General features: G+C 41.2%; 1 protein-coding gene across 5 annotated transcripts in view; it reads left to right on the top strand.

Moving 5' to 3' along the window:
* The window catches only part of LOC126266877 (major facilitator superfamily domain-containing protein 10), a 136,898-nt gene extending 116,417 nt beyond the window's left edge, over window positions 1-20,481 (top strand). For all 5 annotated transcript variants that reach the window (XM_049971532.1, XM_049971531.1, XM_049971533.1 and 2 more), the window contains 2 exons: window positions 126-283; window positions 17,824-20,481. In XM_049971532.1, the coding sequence (XP_049827489.1) occupies window positions 126-217 (92 nt within the window). In that variant the 3' untranslated portion in view covers window positions 218-283; window positions 17,824-20,481. The remainder of the gene's footprint in view (window positions 1-125; window positions 284-17,823) is intronic.
* The last annotated feature ends 410 nt before the right edge of the window (window positions 20,482-20,891 follow it).

The raw sequence follows: 20,891 nt of genomic DNA, 5'->3' as shown, positions 1-20,891 counted from the left end.
TGCAGCATTAAGACACAATAATTGTATTTAACACGCATTTTCATGCACTAAACTTATGTTTACTTGAATTTAGAATCAGTTTCTATTATGTTAACATGGTTTTTATTTATTTTTATCTGATTTAGGGTATTGGAGTATTGGTTCGACACCTACGTACATCATGGGTGGAACTTTGTTGTTGTGGCCATGGTTGAAACTGAAGACGAGCAATGCTTAATTGCAAACTCCAGCTCTGAACAAAAGTTTTGCTTCTACAACAACATGGACACACATCTTCAGGAAGGTATTAAACATTTGACATAATAATGTAGTTTTTTTCTTCTTCAAGTATTGTGTATGACCTGGAAACCTTTGATGGTTACTTGTAGTCGTCATTGTCTTAACTCCAATTTCTTTTCCTATTAGCATAATTGCTTGCAGTAATAACTAAGCCTACCATACAAAATATTAATTACCCCCTTAAGAGAAATCCCCTGAAGAGCACACACTGATTAATGTAGAACTGGTACAATGACGTTGTGTGTCTCTCCAGCAAAATCAAGTAATTGGATAAATAAAGAACTACTCACCAAGCAGTGGCAGGAGAACAGATATGCAAGCTTTTTGAGCCAGTGGCTCCTTCCTCTGATTAAATGTTTGAAAGGGGAGAAAGAGGAGTGAAGGGAAAGGACTGGTAAGGTTTGCGAAATGGGGAGTGTTTGGAAATGTCAACCAGATCAGGGGAGACTTACCTGATGGGATGAGAAGGAGAAACTGACTGTTGAGGACCGCACTGGACAAGATTAAAAATCTTGATAGTTTGAAGGTGGAAAAAAGGATAATACACAAGACAGAGATCACAGAGATCACTAACGGAACATTGTGGACAAGTTAATAAGAGCAGAAAGCAAAGTGCATCATATGCAGTAGAGATGGGGAGGAGGAGAGGATAGACAATTTTAAAAATAAGAGATTTAGAAAACTAAATGGTAATGAAAAAAGGAGTAGTTACTGAAAAGAAATTTTGAGACCAAAGAAATTAACATAAATTAAGGCCAGGCGAGTGGCGAGACACAAGGACACGTAACGCCAGTTCTAACCCTATCTTCCTCACTTCTTTATTCCTTATCAGTCCACTAAATTTGCAATGTCTGACTGTAGCACCATGTCTCAAATGCTTGGATTCCTTTCTTTCCCATATGCCCCCAGTCACTACAATGCAGTGCTACAAAGATATATTGGAAATTTCTTTATCAAATGAAGACATACATTTGGTTCTACTAAACTTCTTTTAGCAAGAAATACTGTCTTTGCCTGTGCTCATTAGCTTTCTGTGTTATTCTTTCTTCATACACCATGCATTATTTACTGCAAAGATAAAAATATTCCTTCATTTCGGCTCGTACATAATACAAACTTTGATGTCAAGTGTAACGCTAATCTCATTGCTAGTGCACCTCACTACAGGGTTTACTCTCAATCTACACTCCTGCAAGCTGATATAACCTAATAAGAAACTATGGGCTTTTATTTGGGTTTTGGGCCCTGAAGACACAGGGATGGGTTGTTCATGGCTCTGCCTGTACCCTTTTAACAGCGCCACTTGTCAGAAATAGGCGTTATCAGGTAAGCATCGATTATGTGCAAAGTTCTGTCCAGCCCTCCCTCCCTCCACCAGGGGGCTTGCCGATCTTTGGCGGGTTCCTGCTTGGCTACCATGGGGGCCCAGCCTCAACAGCATATTTCCCTTCTCTGCATTTCCCTTCTGTGCATGTCTGTCCTCTTGCTGTTCTTTTTCCCTTCCCTTGGGGAACATGTCTGCGGTGCTTTCGGGAATGTTCTGCATTTTTCGTAGCTGAAATAAGAACAGTCTCACCGTTTTTCATTCCTTTTTCCGTTCTTTGTTCACATTCTCCTATCCATCCTCTGCTTTAGTGTTTGAGGCTCCTCTTTTTTCTTCTTCCTCTCTGTGTGCTCCTGAAGGCTGGACCATGCTTCTGATGCATAACAAATGACTGGGTAATGCATAATTACCAGCCCTGGGTCGACAGGTAGGGTTGGCACGTACTATCTGGTACAGGCCAGGGCCAAGTAGGGGTGACTGCCTGACCTGCTATCTTCCCAATTTGGTCCCTCTGTCAGGTGTTCAGAAGGTGTGAACAGAGGTGTGGACAGTCACTTACGGTGGGTGTGCCCCCAGTGAAGGGGGCCCCCAGTTCGAAGGAGTGCGCCATTGGAGATGCTGGCAATCATGGGTGATTTTCTCACAATGAACCAGTCATCATCTTTGCATTCCACATCTACCAAACATAACCAGAATGAAACTTCAGATGCAAAGGCCCTCCCAACTGCACCTCAGTTCCTCATGCTTTCACGTATTAAAGACAGTCAGTCCTTTGCAACAGTAAATCCGTTTATAATTCAGAAAGCTTCTGATTCAATTGCTGGCCCTGTGAAATCCTGCTCTTGTTTGTGCAGTGGCACTTCCCTTTTGGAGACTACCTCTGTTGCTCAAGCACAACAGCTGTTTGCCGTTTCGCTTCTCCACTGCTATCCTGTTCGTGTCAAGGCCCATAGCACTCTGAATTATTCCCGGGATGTTACATAGACTAAGCTGCTCAATGATCCGACCAAGGCTGAAATACAAATATATCTCTCTGATCAGGACGTCATTGCCATCCATCAGGTGATGGAAAAGGTAGATGCCTCCTGAGTGACCCCAAGCGCTCTTTCTCTTACCTTTGATAGAGTGGTGCTTCAGTCCGAGATCAGAGCAGCCTATGAAGTTATCATAGTACGACCCTACATTCTGAACATGATGCGCTGCTACCAGTGTCATTATTCCAACCACACTCGAATGTCTTGTCAACACCTGGCCAAATGTCTAACCTGTGGTAGGGATGCGTGCATGAGGGTGATTTCTGCCTCCTCCTCCTCCTCCTCCTCCTCCTCCTCCTCACTGTCTAAACTGCAGTGACAACCATGCTGCCTCCTCTCGAGATTGTCCCATGTATCTTGATGAGCGGGCTGTCCAGGAGATCCGGGTAAAGGGAAAAGTACCTTACCCGGTTGCTCACAACTTATTGGCTAGTTACAAACACTGTGTTCTACCAACTAGCACTTACAGTACTGTTCTTGCTACATCTCGCTCCCTGACTGACATGGCCAAGCAGACATGTGACCTCAGATTCAGCTCCGAGGTTGTGAAATTGCCCAGTGGCATGGAAGCATTGCCATCTCCTCGTTCAGGTGTGCAACAAGCCATCAAACTCTCGCCTCATGGGGCAGTCACCAGCTACACAACCGGCAGGCCGGACAGAACAGAAGTATTACTCCTATGGAGACTTCCAACATCTCTACAGCCAACCAACACCCGAGTCTTCCTCTGTTAACCAGAAAGGCCGAGGAAGTCAAACAAAGGCAAACAGTCTTCTCCTTTGCTGGCACAAAGATCCTATTCGACTGTGTCACCACGTGATATGGTGACACCCTTGCCCATCCGGCTTCCGTGTACCACCAAACATTTTTCTGTGCTGAACTCCACAGAGTGACAGCAAAAGAAAGCCAGTGCTTTTGTGGACCTCATAGAGCAGGATACTTGTGCCTCAATGCACTGTTGAAGTGAGTCTTCGCAGGCTGGCACTCACAAGGGAACATCCCCATCGCACCCCCCTCAGATTTAGTTACAAGTTGGCGCAGTGGATAGGCCTTGAAAAACTGAACACAGATAAATCGAGGAAAACAGGATGAAGTTGGGTGGAACTATGAAAAAATAAGCAAAATATACAAACTGAGAAGTCCATGTGGAAGATAAGCAACATCAAGGAGATCATGAGCTCAGGAGCGCAGTAGTCCCGTGGTTAGAGTGAGCAGCTGTGGAACGAGAGGACGCTGGTTCAAGTCTTCCCTGGGGTGAAAATTTTAATTTTTTATTTTCAGACAATTTTAGTGTTGGAGTAGACGTGATTACCATTCCTCCAGTTTGTACACCTCCTGTGCAACCGTTAGATGTGTTTGGTTTTCGGCAAATGAAATACTTTGTGAAAAGATCCTATGATTTTGCGAAGCTGCACAGGTACACAAAGCAGTATTGTTTACGCGATAGTGTGTCAATTGTCAAAGTTCAGGCACTCACACATAATCAACTTCGCTCTCCAAAATTCCAGGACATGTTCAGATTTGCTTGCACATATGCGGCATTTGACGGTCTTCACACGGAAAAATTTGAAAATGTTATAAACATATGTTTTGACAGAGCACAGGGAAAACTGTGTGACTGTGAATCTGTTGCATTCATTTGTTGCAGTTTATGTGACAAACTCTTATGTTTTCATCACTTTTTTGGGAGTGATTATCACATCCACAAGAAAACCTAAATTGGGCAAGGTAGAAGAATCTCTTTACCCATTCGCTAAGTGTACAAGTTAGGTGGGTCGACAACATATTCCTGTCATGTGACGCACATGCCGTCACCAGTGTCGTGTAGAATATATCAGACGTGTTTTCCTGTGGAGTAATCAGTTGACCTATGACCTTGCGATCAAATGTTTTCGGTTCCCATTGGAGAGGCACATTCTTTCGTCTACTAATCGCACTGTTTTGCGGTGCGGTCGCAAAACACGCACACTAAACTTATTACAGTGTACAGAGATGTCAATAAATGGACGGACAGATCATAACTTTGCGAAAATAAAGAAATAAAACTCTTCACTTGATGGAAGACTTGAACCAAGGATCTCTTGTTCCGCAGCTGCTCACGCTAACCACAGGACCACGGCGCTTCTACGCTCACAGTATCCTTGATGTTGTCTGTCTTGGGCATAGACTACTCAGTTTGTATATATTGCTTATTTTTTTCATAGTTCCACACAACTTCTTCCTGTTTAATTGATTGATCTGTGTTCGGTTTTTCAAGGCCTATCCTCTGTGCCAACTTATAACTAAATCTAGGGGGGTGGCAGGGGGGGGGGGGGGTGCGATGTGCGATGGGGAGGTTCCCTTGTCAGCAGCTGCCACGGTGACACATCTTCATTTTTTCCTCATCATGACTCTCCATCCAATGGAACATTCATGGCCTTTGATCCAACAAAGAGGATTTACAGCTGCTTTTAAATTCACAGCGTCCACTTGTTCCATGACTTCAAGAAAGAAAATTGCATCCTCATGACCTCTTTGAGCTTTCGCATTCCTTCCCGGTTCATTTTGATTTCCCCCCCTCCCCCCAAAGTTGGCATTTCATATCATGGGAGAGTCATGATGCTCATACAGGATGACATTCATAGTCAATCCATCTCCCTGAATACCCTCTCCAAGCTGTTGCAGTTTGCCTTTTTCTACCACATTTGACCTTTTCCCTTTGTACCATTTAAATCCTGCCATCATTCGATGTCAACAGGGCAGACTTCCTCCAGCTTACTAGGCAGCTACCCTACCACCTTATTGGGCAGCTACCTCAGCCCATTCTGCTGCTCGGTGACTTCAGTGCACACCATCCCCTTTGGGGTTCTCCCAGAATCTGCCCGCAAGGTGCCATCTTGGCTGACTTCTTAATCAACTAACCTCATCTGCCTTAACACAGGAGCACCCACATTCCTTTCAGACTCCTTGCACTCCTATTCACATTTTGACCTATCCTTCTGCACTGCCCAGCTTGCCCATTGTTTCAAGTGGTCCACACTCTCTGACACATAGGCGAGCAACCATTTCCCCTGTGTTATCCATTTGCTGACTCCTACCCCACCTACGTACACACCCAAATGGCAGCTTATTAATGTCTACTGGAGGCTTTACTCCTCCCTGGTGACCTTCGACAGACAAGATTCCCCAGTTGTGATGATCAGTGGAATATCTTACAAACATTCTCCTCACCACTGTAGAATGTTCCATTCCTTACACTTCCTCCTTACCACATTGTCTCAGTCCCTTGGTAGACCGAGGTGTGCTGCAATGCAATTCACATGTGGAGACGTGCTCTCCGCCTTTTTAACTGTCATCCTTGGCAAAGTGCATTCATTATAAGCAAATGTGCGCACAGTACTGTCGCGTTCTTTGGAATAGAAAAGAGCTAGTGGTACTTCATTTACTAGTTCTTTTAACAGTTCCATTCTCTCTTCCGTCATGTGGGCCAATGTGCGATGGCTCTCTGGGACCAAGATCCATCCCCCAATTTCCAGTCTTACAGTAGCAGGTGATGTCATCATGGACTCTATTGCTATTTCCAACCCATGGGCCACCATTTTGCGGAATTTACGAGTTCTTCCCACTATCAACCTGCCTTCCTCCAATGGAAATGAGCAGAGAAGGCTTGGGCAATAACCTTCTCTTCTCCGAATTATGAGTGCTAAAGTGCAACTGCCTTTATCATCAGGGAGCTTGATCATGCTCTCAGTTCATACCGATCCTCCACCCCAGCGCGAGACGCGATCCACATTCAGATGTTGCAGCACCTTTCTCTTGCTGGCAAGCACTTTCTGCTTAAGACGTACAACTGCGTCTAGGCAGAGGGCACATTTCCTGGACACTGGTGTGAAGCCACAGTCATACCCATATCTAAGCGCAGTAAGGATAAAAACCCTCCTTCCGGCTACTGCCCCATCTCTCTTACCAGCTGCATTTGCAAGGTGATGGAATGCATGATTCATGCCCGGCTGGTGTGCTGGCTTGAATCTCACCATTTACTCACTAACTTCCTGACAAAATGCCCTTCTTTTATCCATTTATGTTCCCATTTGTGTTTGCTGTGTGATTTATTGGCCTTATTAGTGAACAACACGCAGGCTGTTGACCGCGTTTTTCTTTTTATTTGCATAGCAATATGGCAAAGGCCATTTAATTTTTATTTCGGGACCTGTTTCTCTATGGCGTATTTTACAGACCTTTCACCATGTCCCTGTTTTTAGCTGTCTCATCTTTCGTTGATTATAATTAATGTGTAATAATTTTTACTCTTCTTTGCCTTCATATTTTTGCATTTTTGACATGGGTGTGTATGACCCTAGTTGTATTTGTGCCTTTAAACAAAACAAACGGCCCCCCTCCACAGCAACAGTGTTAACCACTCCATAGGGCATCTCAGAGATGCCTCGTCCTCCAGCATCATCAGGGAAGGGGGCACTTGACAAGGTGCCAAGGCCGCCAGGACAAAACAGACCAGCTGTCTATCACTATCCAGTAGCCAACAGAGCCACAAGATGTAGGTCATATATTTCCCAGAAGTCAAGCCAAGAAAATCTTCACAGAAACTGAAATCTCATAGAGACGTTGAGGATAAATTGAACTCTTCTGCCCTGGTCGAACCCTCCCCTCCCACACCCTAGGTTGATTGAGCAGGAAAGTAATTTGTACTCTTGTTTTTCCTTTACTTCTTTCTCAGTTCCCGATCTGATGTTCCTTCAATGGAAATTAAATGGCTACCATAACCATCCACTGAAATCCGTCAATTAGTGTCTACTTCTGCAGTTGTTGTGGCATTTCAGCAGACACATGCTCAGAAACCTAAGTCCCTACTGTTAAAGTTGTCCTGCCTACTATTGTCAAGAGACAGTGCCTGGACCTGAAATCCATAATGAAATGCTTATACACCTTAGCAACAACAGCATAATGCACATCCTCAGGTTTTTCCTATCATATTTGGAGGAAAGGGGAGTTTCGGACCCACTAGTCGAAAGATATTACCATTCCTATCCTGAAACTGTGAGAAGATGGTTAGTTGTGATTAATTATGGATCAGTTTCGCTTACGAATAGACTGCAGATTATTCAAAAGACAACTGTTTTGGTGCCTGGAAGCAGTAGGACATATATTGCAGGTTCAGAGTAGCTTTCAAGCATTCCACTCTACCATAGACCAACTGTTTCATTTGGAATATGAAGTACACATGCTTTCACACATCACCAGCAACTGACTGCTATATTTTTTGGCCTATAGAAGCTGTACAATACTGCTTAGCACATCACATTATTCACACACTACATGAGAGGAGCTTCTGGTGCACTTGCCCATTTTTATCCAGAATTTTGTATCCCTCCAATTTCAGGTTTGGATAGGTTTGACCCTCAGCAGCCAATACATAAAGGAAACTGAGATTTGTCTGGGATCATCTCTGACCATAATCCTATTTGACATTGCAGTCATTGGTATCGTGACTGTGTGTGGGTTACCTTTGCCTGTATTACAGCTCTGTCATTGTGCACTGCAAAGTACCAGCATCAGGAGGCCATACAGAAAGAATCTAATTGGGTCATGAATCCTGGATATCAATTTTCTCTCACGAAATCTCACATCTTGCACTATTTTCAACTCAGGACTGTACATATTGGTTCAGAAATTTCCTGATAACCAGTTTCTTGAAGTCACGGAAGCTTTGAAACTTTCATGACATTAAGCTACAACATGTATGCCAGCTCAAGGCAAATTGTGTTAGGAAGCTTCATACCTTCAGATTTCTCAGCAGCACCTCCTGGCACATGGAGGGCATAGTTCTGTGATTTTATGAATTTTTGATTTTATTCCAACAGGCTATGGGTGTGTTGCCTATAGGTCAATAGCACCATCAGTGCTGAACTTATTAGACCTAGTCCCCCAAACGTGTGTGCAGTTGGTAGCTGGAGCCTTCTGTTCAAGCCCTGTAGACAGTCTCCTGGTCAAAGCTGGTGTCCCACAACTGAGGGTCAGACGCTAGAAACTCTCGGCGAGCGAACTATTTAGTCCCTACACTTCTGTGTTACTCAACTCTTTCACAACCAGACTGTTAATGAATCACCCAAAAATGGGTAGACCAGCTGGGATATGATTGGAAGTTCCAGGCAAGGACCTCAACTGTGCTCTCGTCCGTGTTTCAAAAGTTCCCTCTCGGCACTTCCTATGATATGTATCCAGTCCTACAATTCGGATGGTCCTCTTTTGTGACCTAAGAAATACGCTGACCCCCACCATTTTCATATGTCTGTTCTGTCGGTTCTCCATGTCTGCTGAAATACAACGTGCAGGAACAACAATGGATTGAAAGTCTGTTACAGGTTTTGCTTTTGCTTTTGCACATGCAAGGGCAATGAGAAGTATTCTTCGCCAAGTGCATGCAGTTTGTTTGTTACCATGTCATAGTCTCTGCACAACATAAAATTTATTGTCCTGATTTGTAGAGACTAGATGAGCTTCTTAAAAGACATACCTTGGTGATACCCCAGAAACCTGTTGCTCACTATAATCCAAGACCTATTAGTTGAACTCCATAGCTCATAACATTCATCTGGACTCTGAGCCATGAGGGTATTCTTGGAATTGAACTCGTTGACAAATTAGTTGCAAAAGTGACCACAGGAGACAAACTTGAACGTGAGAGCTGGGTACAGGCTTAAGATATAAACTGTTACATCAAACTTTGAAAACCTGGGAATGGTATGGCATCCCACCACAATCCTCAACAAGCTGAGAACAATCGACTCTTCTCAGTTGTGCATTTACCATTCGAATGTCTGATTTACATTTGCAATTGCTGCAAATTTTTTTTTCAAACTTTACTTAACAATTTATTAATTTGTTATTTTATGAATTTTTGAATGCTAAATGACACAGTGGGGTGATAATGATCCTGGGTTTAAAGGGACTAAAGTACTCTATCAGTCTCATGATTCACAGGAAAACAATGTAAAAGGACACACAAGGGGAACTGTTGTCATACGTGATGAGGACCCCATCTAAGACTGAGAGACAATAGCACAAAGTAATTGTGAAGCAGATCAGACGAGCTGCTCGGAGGACGAGACCAACCCTGCTGGACAAGGTAGATTAATTGTCTGAGGACAGGATTGGGTGGTGTTTTCGTGGTTACTCGCGTACTAGTAATTAGAAAACTGCCTACTGCTTGGTGGGTGGAGGCATCCAAATGAAAACACAAGAGCTCTTCCCATTTAAACTCAGTCTTGGGCCAACAGGTAGTCTGGATAAGGTGTCTGCAATGGCCTGGCACCCTTTGGGGTGAATTTCATAGTTGTATTTGAATAGAAACAAGGTGCACAATTGCAACGTGTGAGCCACCTTACTGGGAGTGTGAGCAGATGGACTAAATACTGAAATTAAGGGCTTCTCATTTGTAATTAGTTGGAATTCGGTGCTATACAAGAGAAGGTGAAATTTGGTGAATGCATACACAATGGTCAGAGCCTCTTTTCAACCTGGAGAATACTGGACCTTTGCTGGACTGAAAGTTCTGGATGTGAACATCAGTGGCTGCTCTGAGCCATCTGCATTCTGATAGGCAAGGGTCACCCCGTTGACATTCTTTGAGGCATCCATAGTTAAAACCAGTAGTTTGTTGGGATAAAAGTTAGCTAAACGCAGTGCTGACCAGAGGCATTCCTTCAGTGTGGTGAAGACCTGGTTCCACACTGGAAACCAGGCAAAGTGGACACATTTGCATAGGAGGTGGTGCATTGGGTGCATGGTGGAATATGCCCCGGGAATGAACTGTTGGTGACATGAAATTTTACCTGGGGTGGCTGGGGAAGGGGGGGGGGGGGATGGAGGAGGCGGAAGAGAGAGAGAGAGAGAGAGAGAGAGAGAGAGAGACCTGCACTTCCAAGGGTCAGACATCCTGCCTATAGATAACGTGACCCAGATACTCAGTAGATGGTTGAAAAAATTTGGATTTCTGCAGATTCATGGCCTGGAGTTTCTCAAAGGGGGTCCTAGAGGTTGTGGATGTGGTTGGTCATTGTACATCCTGAAGTAGTGCTGATATTGGATGTGACCTGTCCCAGATAGTGTTAAAAAACTGTGAGGTCACCCCAAATATCAAATGTTGGTATTGATTAAGGCCGAATGGCATGTTAATGACCATGATACATTTGAACTCATCATCCAGGGGCAAGTCATGACAGGCCTTGGAAAGATCAAGTCTGGAGAAGAATTGAACTCAGTAAGTGTGTGAACAGTTTGTCAGGATGTGGTAATGGGTATGTGTCGATCACAGACTGTGAATTCACTGTGGTGTTGAAATAGCCACATAAGTGCTATGTACCAGAGGGTTTCTTAATGGTAAGGGCTGTGGGCCATTCTCTAGAGGAAATGGTAACCACAACCCGAGAGAGGCAAGCTGGTCCAACTCTACCTTGACTTGGGAGTGGAGGACAAGGGGAGTCTGCCTACCACAAAAAAATCTAGGACGAGCTGACTACTTCAAGATAAGGTGGGTTTGAAAGTCATTGGCACACTCTTAGTCTTCACAACAATATCGTGAAATTCTAGATTGCCAAGACTAATATGAGACCTCAGCATATACCAGTTGTATTGAGTCCATGACTGAAAAGTCAAAAGACTGAAAGGCATCAAACCCAAAAAGGTTTGCTCAACTAGTGTCATGGATGACAATAAAGATAATAGGTCGAGTTGATTTACTATATCCTCTGAGGCACCTGTGACAACTGTGGAGGGCCGAGGGCTGACTATTACTGGGCATTAATCAAGGAAACTGCCATACTAGTGTCTACCTGCAGGTACAGCTGTTGCGGGAGCACAAAAAATTGGATAAAAAATTTGTTGGAATCATCACTGGGAAACAGCCCTGACAATGACACTACCTAAATATCCATATCCATGGTCTCAGATGCTGTGTTGTGTGCTGTTCAGTGGCAGACTCCACAGTGTGGCATTTTTTCTGACATACGACAGACATCCCAATGCTGGGGACACTGTCATGCCTGGAATAATACCGTACACATGACCACAGAGAGTGGTGGTCAAAACATTTTATATGCCCTGTGTAGGAGCCGCTGGATCAGCTGGCTTGTCCCTTCATGGTCTTTCTCAGATGCAGTGGATGCAGCTGGACCACCCTACACTGCTATGCCATTGCACCATGCTTCCAGTTGCTGACCAGCAGCTTGTCAGACCTTGTACGACTGGGCAGTTGACACAACCTCTTCAATGGAGGGATTCTGTTACTATTATGACTTATCCATGTCTAAATGGCACTTGCGACTAAGGCTGTGGACAGTTGCAGCCCAAGCACAATAGGACAACTTGCATGTAGCAGCAATAAATAGGAAGACAATGAACATAAGGTGTCAAATGACAATGAGAAAGGTCCTTGTAATTGAGCCAATTGTCACATCACCTGATATTAGGCAGCAGAAATCCATGACAAAAACAGTGCATGACATACATTCTTATCTATAATGTGGAAGATGTGAAAATGCTGCTGCGGACAGTGTTCGTACACCTCATGGTCTTTTGCTGCCTTTTCGAACAGCAGGACTTGAGCAGGAAATGGAGCCGGAGATAAATTGTTGGAGAGCAGTGCCAGCAACGTTCATTGCATGACTGTGAAGAGTTCTTTCTGTTGCTGCACCAGTGTTTGAATGAGAGACTCCATGCCAAGCAAAATGCTAAAAGCAACTGCACAATGAAAACTCACATGAAGATACAATCCTACTCATTACCAATGTTTTCTTCTCCCATGAGAGACCACCACATGGTGACTGAGACAGCAAATTTTATCAAGTCTAGAATACAGTTTATTATAATGCAACAATGAAGACAATTATTGACAAAATTATTTAATTGGATAGATAATGAATCTACTCGCCAAGCGGCGACAGAACACACACGAGAGACAATTGTAATCGGCAAGCTTTTGGAGCTCATTCTTCAGGCAGAAATACTGAAGGGGAAGGAAGAAGGGTGAAGGAAAAGGACTGGAGAGACCTAGGAAAAGGGATAGATTTCGGGAAAGTGAGCCAAAACTGCAGATCACGGGAGACTTACCGTATGGGGTGAAAAGGAAAGACTAATTATTGGGGACTGCACCGGATTAGATTTGAAAACCTGAGAGCTTAAAGGTGTCAATTGATTGTTTATGTTGTTACCTACTATAGTATATACCCAATATAGAAGAAAAACAGTGGTATACCTCACCAAATACTCTCTGAATTTGTCTACTTTAGCCCAATGGACAGATCAGTGTGACACAGTTGGGTCATATCACCTCCTAACTGATATTAAGCCAGGAATAACTGTTACATCAGACAGTGAAGAGGAGATAAGTGGAAAACTGGGAACAACAAAGCACAACAGGAAGACTAAGAGATACGGGCTCAGTACCTAATTTGCAGCCTACGAACATGCCACAATATGGAATGCGATTATAAAGTATTTGTTGTTGTTGTGGTCTTCAGTCCTGAGACTGGTTTGATGCAGCTCTCCATGCTAATTTATCCTGTGCAAGCTCCTTCATCTCCTATTACCTACTGCAACCTACATCCTTCTGAATCTGCTTAGTGTATTCATCTCGTGGTCTCCCTCTACAATTTTTACGCTCCACGCTGCCCTCCAATACTAAATTGGTGATCCCTCGATGTCTCAGAACATGTCCTACCAACTGATCCCTTCTTCTAGTCAAGTTGTGCCACAAACTTCTCTTCTCCCCAATCCTATTCAATACCTCCTCATTAGTTACGTGATCTACCCACCTAATTTTCAACATTATTCTGTAGCATTACATTTGAAAAGCTTCTATTCTCTTCTTGTCCAAACTATATATAGTCCACATTTCACTTCTATACATGGCTACGCACCATACAAATACTTTCAGAAACGACTTCCTGACACTTAAATCTATACTCGATGTTAACAAATTTCTCTTCTTCAGAAGCGCTTTCCTTGCCATTGCCAGTCTACATTTTATATCCTATCTACTTCGACCATCATCAGTTATTTTGCTCCTCAAATAGCAAAACTCCTTTACTACTTCAAGTGTCTCATTTCCTAATGTAATTCCCTCAGAATCACCCGACTTAATTCAACTACATTCCATTATCCTTGTTTTGCTTTTGTTGATGTTCATCTTATATCCTCCTTTCAAGACACAATCCATTCCGTTCAACTGCTCTTCCAAGTCCATTGCTGTCTCTGACAGAATTACAATGTCATCGGCGAACCTCAAAGTTTTCATTTCTTCTCCATGGATTTTAATTCCTACTCCAAATTTTTCTTTTGTTTCCTTTACTGCTTTGCTCAATATACAGATTGAATAACATCGGGGAGAGGCTACAACCCTCTCTCACTCCTTTCCCAACCACTGCTTCCCTTTCATGTCCCTCGATTCTTATGACTGCCATCTGGTTTCTATACAAATTGTAAATAGGCTTTCGCTCCCTGTATTTTACCCCTGCCACCTTCAGAATTTGAAAGAGAGTATTCCAGTCAACATTGTCAAAAGCTTTCTCTAAGTCTACAAATGCTAGAAACGTAGGTTTGCCCTTCCTTAATCTAGCTTCTAAGATAAGTCGTTGGGTCAGTATTGCCTCACGTGTTCCAACATTCCTACGGAATCCAAACTGATCTTCCCCGAGGTCGACTTTTACCATTCGTCTGTAAATAATTCGCATTAGTATTTTGCAGCTGTGACTTATTAAACTGATAGTTCGGTGATTTTCACATCTGTTAACACCTGCTTTCTTTAGGATTGGAATTATTATATTCTTCTTGAAGTCTGAGGATATTTCACCTGTTTCATACATCTTGCTCACCAGATGGTAGAGCTTTGTCAGGACTGGCTTTCCCAAGGCCGTCAGTAGTTCTAATGGAATGTTATCTACTCCCAAGGCCTTAATTCGACTCAGGTCTTTCAGTGCTCTGTCAAACTCTTCACGTGGTATCATATCTCCCATTTCATCTTCATCTACATCCTCTTCCATTTCCATAATATTGTCCTCAAGTACATCGCCCTTGTATAGACCCTCTATGTGCTCCTTGCACCTTTCTGCTTTCCCTTCTTTGCTTAGAACTGTGTTTCCATCTGAGCTCTTGATATTCATACAAGTGGCTCTCTTTTCTCCAAATGTCTCTTTAATTTTACTGTAGGCTGTATCTATCTTACCCCTAGTGAGATAAGCCCCTACATTCTTACATTTGTCCTCTAGCCATGCCTGCTTAGCCGTTTTGCACTTCCTGTCAATCTCATTTTTGAGACGTTTGTATTCCTTTTTGCCTGCTTCATTTATTGCATTTTTATATTTTCTCCTTTCATCAATTAAATTCAGTATTTCTTCTGTTACCGAAGGATTTCTACTAGCCTTTGTCTTTTTACATACTTGATCCTCTGCTGCCTTCACTACTTCATCCTTCAGAGCTACCCATTCATGTTCTACTGTATTTCTTTCCCCCATTCCTGTCAATTGTTCCATTATGTTGTCCCTGAAACTCTGTACAACCTCTGGTTTAGTCAATTTATACAAGTCCCATCTCCTTAAATTCCCACCTTCTTGCAGTTTCTTCAGTTTTAATCTACAGTTCATAACCAACAGATTGTGGCCAGAGTCCACATCTGCCCCTGGAAATGTCCTGCAATTTAAAACCTGGTTCCTAAATCTCTGTCTTACCATTATATAATCTATCTGATACCTTTTAGTATCTCCAGGATTCTTCCATGTATATAACCTTCTTTTATGATTCTGGAACCAAGTGTGCTCTGTGCAAAATTCTACCAGATGGCTGCTTCTTTCGTTTCTTAGCCCCAATCCATATTGACCTACTATGTTTCCTTCTCTCCCTTTTCCTACTGTCGAATTCCAGTCACCCATGACTATTAAATTTTCATCTACCTTCACTACCTGAATAATTTCTTTTATCTCATCATACATTTCATCAATTTCTTCATCATCTGCAGAGCTAGTTGGCATATAAACTTGTAATACTGTAGTAGGCATGGGCTTCGTGTCTATCTTGGCCACTATAATACGTTCACTATGCTGTTTTTAGTAGCTTACCCACACTCCTATTTTTTTATTCATTATTAAACCTACTCCTGCATTACCACTATTTGATTTTGTATTTATAACCCTGCGTTCGCCTGAACAGAAGTCTTGTTCCTCCTGCCACCGAACTTCACTAATTCCCACTATATCTAACTTTAACCTATCCATTTCCCTTTTTAAATTTTCTAACCTACCTGCCCGATTAAGGGATCTGACATTCCATGCTCCGATCCGTAGAATGCCAGCTTTCTTTCTCCTGATAACGATGTCCTGTTGAGTAGTCCCTGCTCAGAGATCCGAATGGGGGACTATTTTACCTCCAGAATATTTTACCTGAGAGGACGCCATCAGTATTTAACCATACAGTAAAGCTGCATGCCCTCGGGAAAAATTACGGTTGTAGTTTCCCGTTGCTTTCAACCGTTTGCAGTACCACAACAGCAAGGCCGTTTTGGTTAGTGTTACAAGGCCAGATCAGTCAATCATCCAGACTGTTGCCCCTCTTCAGGAACCACACGTTTGTCAGGCCTCTCAACAGATACCCCTCCGTTGTGGTTACACCTATGGTACGGCTATCTGTATCGTTGAGGCACGCAAGCCTCCCCACGAACGGCAAGGTCTGTGGTTCATGGGGAGGATAAAGTATTCATCAAACTAATGGGATTGTTTCAAGACCTGCATCTATTTTAGTTTGATAAAGTATTCATCAAACTAAAATAGATGTAGGTCTTGAAACAATCCCGTTGGAGAAAATATAAAAGAAACCAAACAAAAATCCAGCGATTTGGTGAGAAGTAGAATATTCCAGAGTAGCTATGGCAAATATATATGTATACAGGGTGTTTCGAAAATGATGGTCAATATTTAGGAATATGACAGGAATGATTATTCGAAACAAAAAATTCATGTAAACATGGGCTCTAAAAGTGCATACCTTAAGAGAGCAATTATTGATCCTCATTTCTGTGAAACAAATTTCTTCTACTGCAAGCTCTTTGCTTTATGTTTTGGGAAGTGGTAGTATGGACCAAAACAAGAAAAAAAAGTCCAGTAAACATTTTAGAGCATATGGTTACTATGCATTTTCTGCTTGTTTTGGTCCATACTTCCACTTCCCAAAATATGGAAAGCAAAGAGCTTGCAGTAGAAGAAATTTTTTCACAGTATTAAAGATCAAGAATTGCTCATAGTTCGTAAGGATGCATTTTAGAGCCCACATTGAATTTTTTGCTCCAAATGGTATTCGTGGCATGTCCCTGAATATTGACCGCCACCTCTGAAATGTCCTATAGTAATCATTTTGTGTCAAAGCCCTAATCAGGTTAAGTTACATTTCCAAGAAGTACAAAGTCCATTTGCCCAGTGCTAAATTCAATGGAAAATACACTGTTGTGCAAAATATTAGGAGCAAAGCAACTTCGGCAGATGTGTGACTGTCAAGTAACATATCTCAGTTAAATTTGGACCACACCTCAAAAGAATTGCTGCATTATAGTACAAAAAATTATTGAATGTAGTAAGCAATGAAACAAACAAAAATGAACTTTTATTCAAAGACATTAATTACAATGAAGACCCAGCAATTTATGATAGCCTCCTGGATATTATAAAAAGGCATCTTCCCATCTTCTGTGCCTTATATAGGACACTATATTTGATTTATAATTAATTATAAGCAGTCTACCATCTTGGTTATAATAATTGTGCTGTAAAAATATTCTTTTTTTGGTTAATACTAAGAAAATATTAATATTCTACCTCTATCAACCCCAGTCTCCACCCCCCCCCCCCCCTCCACACACCCCAAAAAACCTATCTGTTGTACTAAAATTAATATGGAGGTACTTCATTTATGTTGTGTCCATGGCTATAACTTTCACTGAAAAGGAAAAAAAAGAAAAAAAAACATAGAGTTAGTGGTGTTTAAAAATGTACATTACATTCTGGAGCTCTGCCCTGTACTGGTTGAGTGATATACCTAAGAGGCCAGAATGAAACAAAAAATGATTCTTTAACTGAAATCATACCATGTAAGTACCAACATTAAACATTTTTGTTGTAATTTTTAATTATGCTTGCTTAACTGTTACAGGATATTAGTCAGAGGAACAGAACTGCATGTCCTATGAATGCTGTGAAGACCCAAGTATGCTTACAAGGTTCTTTTAAGTGTAATGCACACAAATAATAGTGTGTAGTAATTAATAGGCAAGAAAAAGCTGGAGTGCATTTCAGATTAAGAACTTTGTGTAATATACTTAAAGTAGTTCTCATTCTCCTTGCACTGTGGTGAATCTACGACCCAGTTTTCATGATTTAAGAAAACTTAATGTGGTCATTCTTGTGTTCATTAACTTACTTTCTCAAAAATTGTGAAGTTATCTGATACTACTATAATTTATTACATTATTTTATTATACTGATTTCAGTGTTCTGTTTAAGAGCCTACTGCCAGTATTGTATCAAATACATTAAAGATGAGTGAAAGTTCACTACAGTATTGTGGCTGCAGGATAAGAATTGGCAACCCAGTTAATGCCTGTGAAATTAAGTTTCACAATTCACAATGGGCACAAATTTTACAAACTCATAACTCATGTCACCACCTATCTCTGATGTATTCTTTGAGGAATATCTCATTTAGTTTATTATGTATTGTTTCACTCATTGTGAATCTACATATAGGCCAAACGGAGAGATAGTAATTGGTGTTCTAAAATTATGTCTGTGCAGATAATGTATTAGCAGTATTACAAAAAATAATTTTCACCTGTCTTTAAAATTTTTTCCTCTTCTGTTTTTTCTCCTTGTATGCTGTAACTTTGTTCTATCCATAGATCATTGGTTTTCCTTCATCTATGTCATTTATTCTGTGAAGTTATTACTTGCTATTTGCCTGTTCACAATGGTTTTGTTGTTAGCTGTGTCACTTGGCTTTACGGAGTAAAGTTGTAAGCACCATCATCCATGTTCTTTCTGCATGGCATTATTCTTGTCTGCATTTAAGTGTCTTGATTTCATTTCTTCTGGTTTATGAACTTCATTTATAGTATGTGTGGATAGTGGTTGCACATAGCTTCTTATGGGTACTGTAGACTGACTGACAACTGAGAATTTGTACCTTTTTTATGCAATGGAATCTTGTTTATTTTGAAGTATTATATTTTACAAAACTGTCCAATCATGTATTGTACATTTTCTACATTAACTTTGTAGTGTTGTATTATCCTGTGAGAGTGCCTTCTGAAGTTCCCCATGTTGTATACAATTACAGGGTGTTGTGTGGTGTGTTGTGTCCAGTTAACTGAAGTTTGACTTAGTTTCCTCCATTGGTTCTTATTTTGTCAAAGAAGATGAGAAAGTATAAACTTGCATGTACAATGATCAGATTTTGTTCCAACAATCAATTTAAATGCCATAATCAGGAATGTATTTACTGCAATATCATTATTATTATTATTATTATTATTTATTGTGCTGTTGTTACTGCTGTTGTAATTACTGTTTTCAGTATTTATTTGCCATACTTATATACATCTAAATTAGATACTGGAATTACATGAATTTTGAAAGCATTATTTAAATATAAATTCTTGTGTGTGCGTGCGTGTGCGCGCGTGTGCGAGTGTGTGTGTGTAAAGATAGTAGCAATATTAGAAATAGTAACAAAGAATTATTGTCAAAAGTTGTTGTTCTTTTTGTACCAATGTTTAATGAGCCTATTACTGTACGTAAGAAAAAAAAGAGGTTTGATGTTTCATTAGAAGATGAATTGTGATACATACGTAACCTCTATGAATGACTATTAATTCCTCGTTCATTATACAGTACAAAATTAAGAGGGAGTGCTGAAAAGTAATGCCTCAAAATTTCGCCTGTGAAAATTACAGCTTTTTACATGAAACAAATTTTATTAACATGCTGTATCTTTATTCTTCATGTCTACATATTTATTTCCCAACATGTTCACCTTAGCAGTTAACACTTCTTCCAACATGAGATCAGTTTGTTGACAGCGTCACTGTAGAATGTCAGATGATGGAGCAGTAATCCCACCTGTACTTGCACCACTTCTCCACTAGCAAAGTGAACTCCTTGAAGGTGTTCTGTAAGTTTTGGAAACATGTGAAAATCGGATGGGGCCAAGGTGGAACTGTATGGAGAATGATCAATGAAAGTGAACCCAAGTGTCAGATTGTTGCTGGTGTCACAGTGCTTGTGTGAGATCTAGCATTGTCATGCTGAAGCAGAGGTACTCTGTGTGTGGAAAAGTCTTCAAATTCGAAAACTAATTACAGCATGCTATCAAGTGAGGTGGGACAGTAGTTAGCACACTGGACTCAGATTCAGGAGGAGCGCAGTTCAAACCCAGGTCAAGCCACCCAGATGTAAATTTTCAATGATTTCCTTAAATCATTCCAGTCAAATGCCAGGATGGTTCCTTCAGAAGGGCACAGCCCTTTTCCCTCCCCATCCTTGACACAGTCCAAGCTTGTGTTCCTTCTCTAATGACCTCAGTGCTGATTGAACATTAAATTCAATCTTCCTTCCTTTTTTTTTACAGCATGCTGTTTCTCATGCACTAACATAGTTAAGTTACACACTGCAATTCAAAGCCCTGTTGCAGGGGGCTGAAAATATGGAGACATGGAAAATAGATTTAGTGTGTTGATAACATTTATTTTATTTAAAAAGCTTTGAGTTTTCACAAAAATTCAGAGGCATTACTTTACAGTGTGCCCTCGTATATAGATATAGGGAGAACTGTAATAGTTAACATGCATAAAATATTATACCCCTACCCTCCAAATTTTAATTTGCTCGTTCATGTAAGAATTTTTTGTGTTATATGGATGCCTCATTGAGAAGTACTGCCCAGAAGTGATTTTTGTACAGTATCTATAATTCAGCTGTTGGTGCCCAATTCAGTATTGATCAGCTCTGCTGTAGACTGACTTGTTGTTTACCTGTATTTGCAGTTTTAATAAAACAAATTGTTATGCACATTCTGTTTCATCTGTGATTAATTTTTATGCAACAGTACAATATCCTTTGTTTTATGACATCTGAACTCTGCTGTTTTCTAATATCAGTGTTACATCTATTCTGAATTTGACACTGGAGCCATCACTACTTGCTGCAGCATACATAGAAAAAATG

The sequence above is a fragment of the Schistocerca gregaria genome, chromosome 4 (genome assembly GCF_023897955.1).
Source record: "Schistocerca gregaria isolate iqSchGreg1 chromosome 4, iqSchGreg1.2, whole genome shotgun sequence".
In the NCBI taxonomy this organism is placed as follows: domain Eukaryota; kingdom Metazoa; phylum Arthropoda; class Insecta; order Orthoptera; family Acrididae; genus Schistocerca; species Schistocerca gregaria.
The sequence above is the reverse complement of the archived record's forward strand: the minus strand, read 5'-3'. Positions and strand labels throughout refer to the sequence as shown.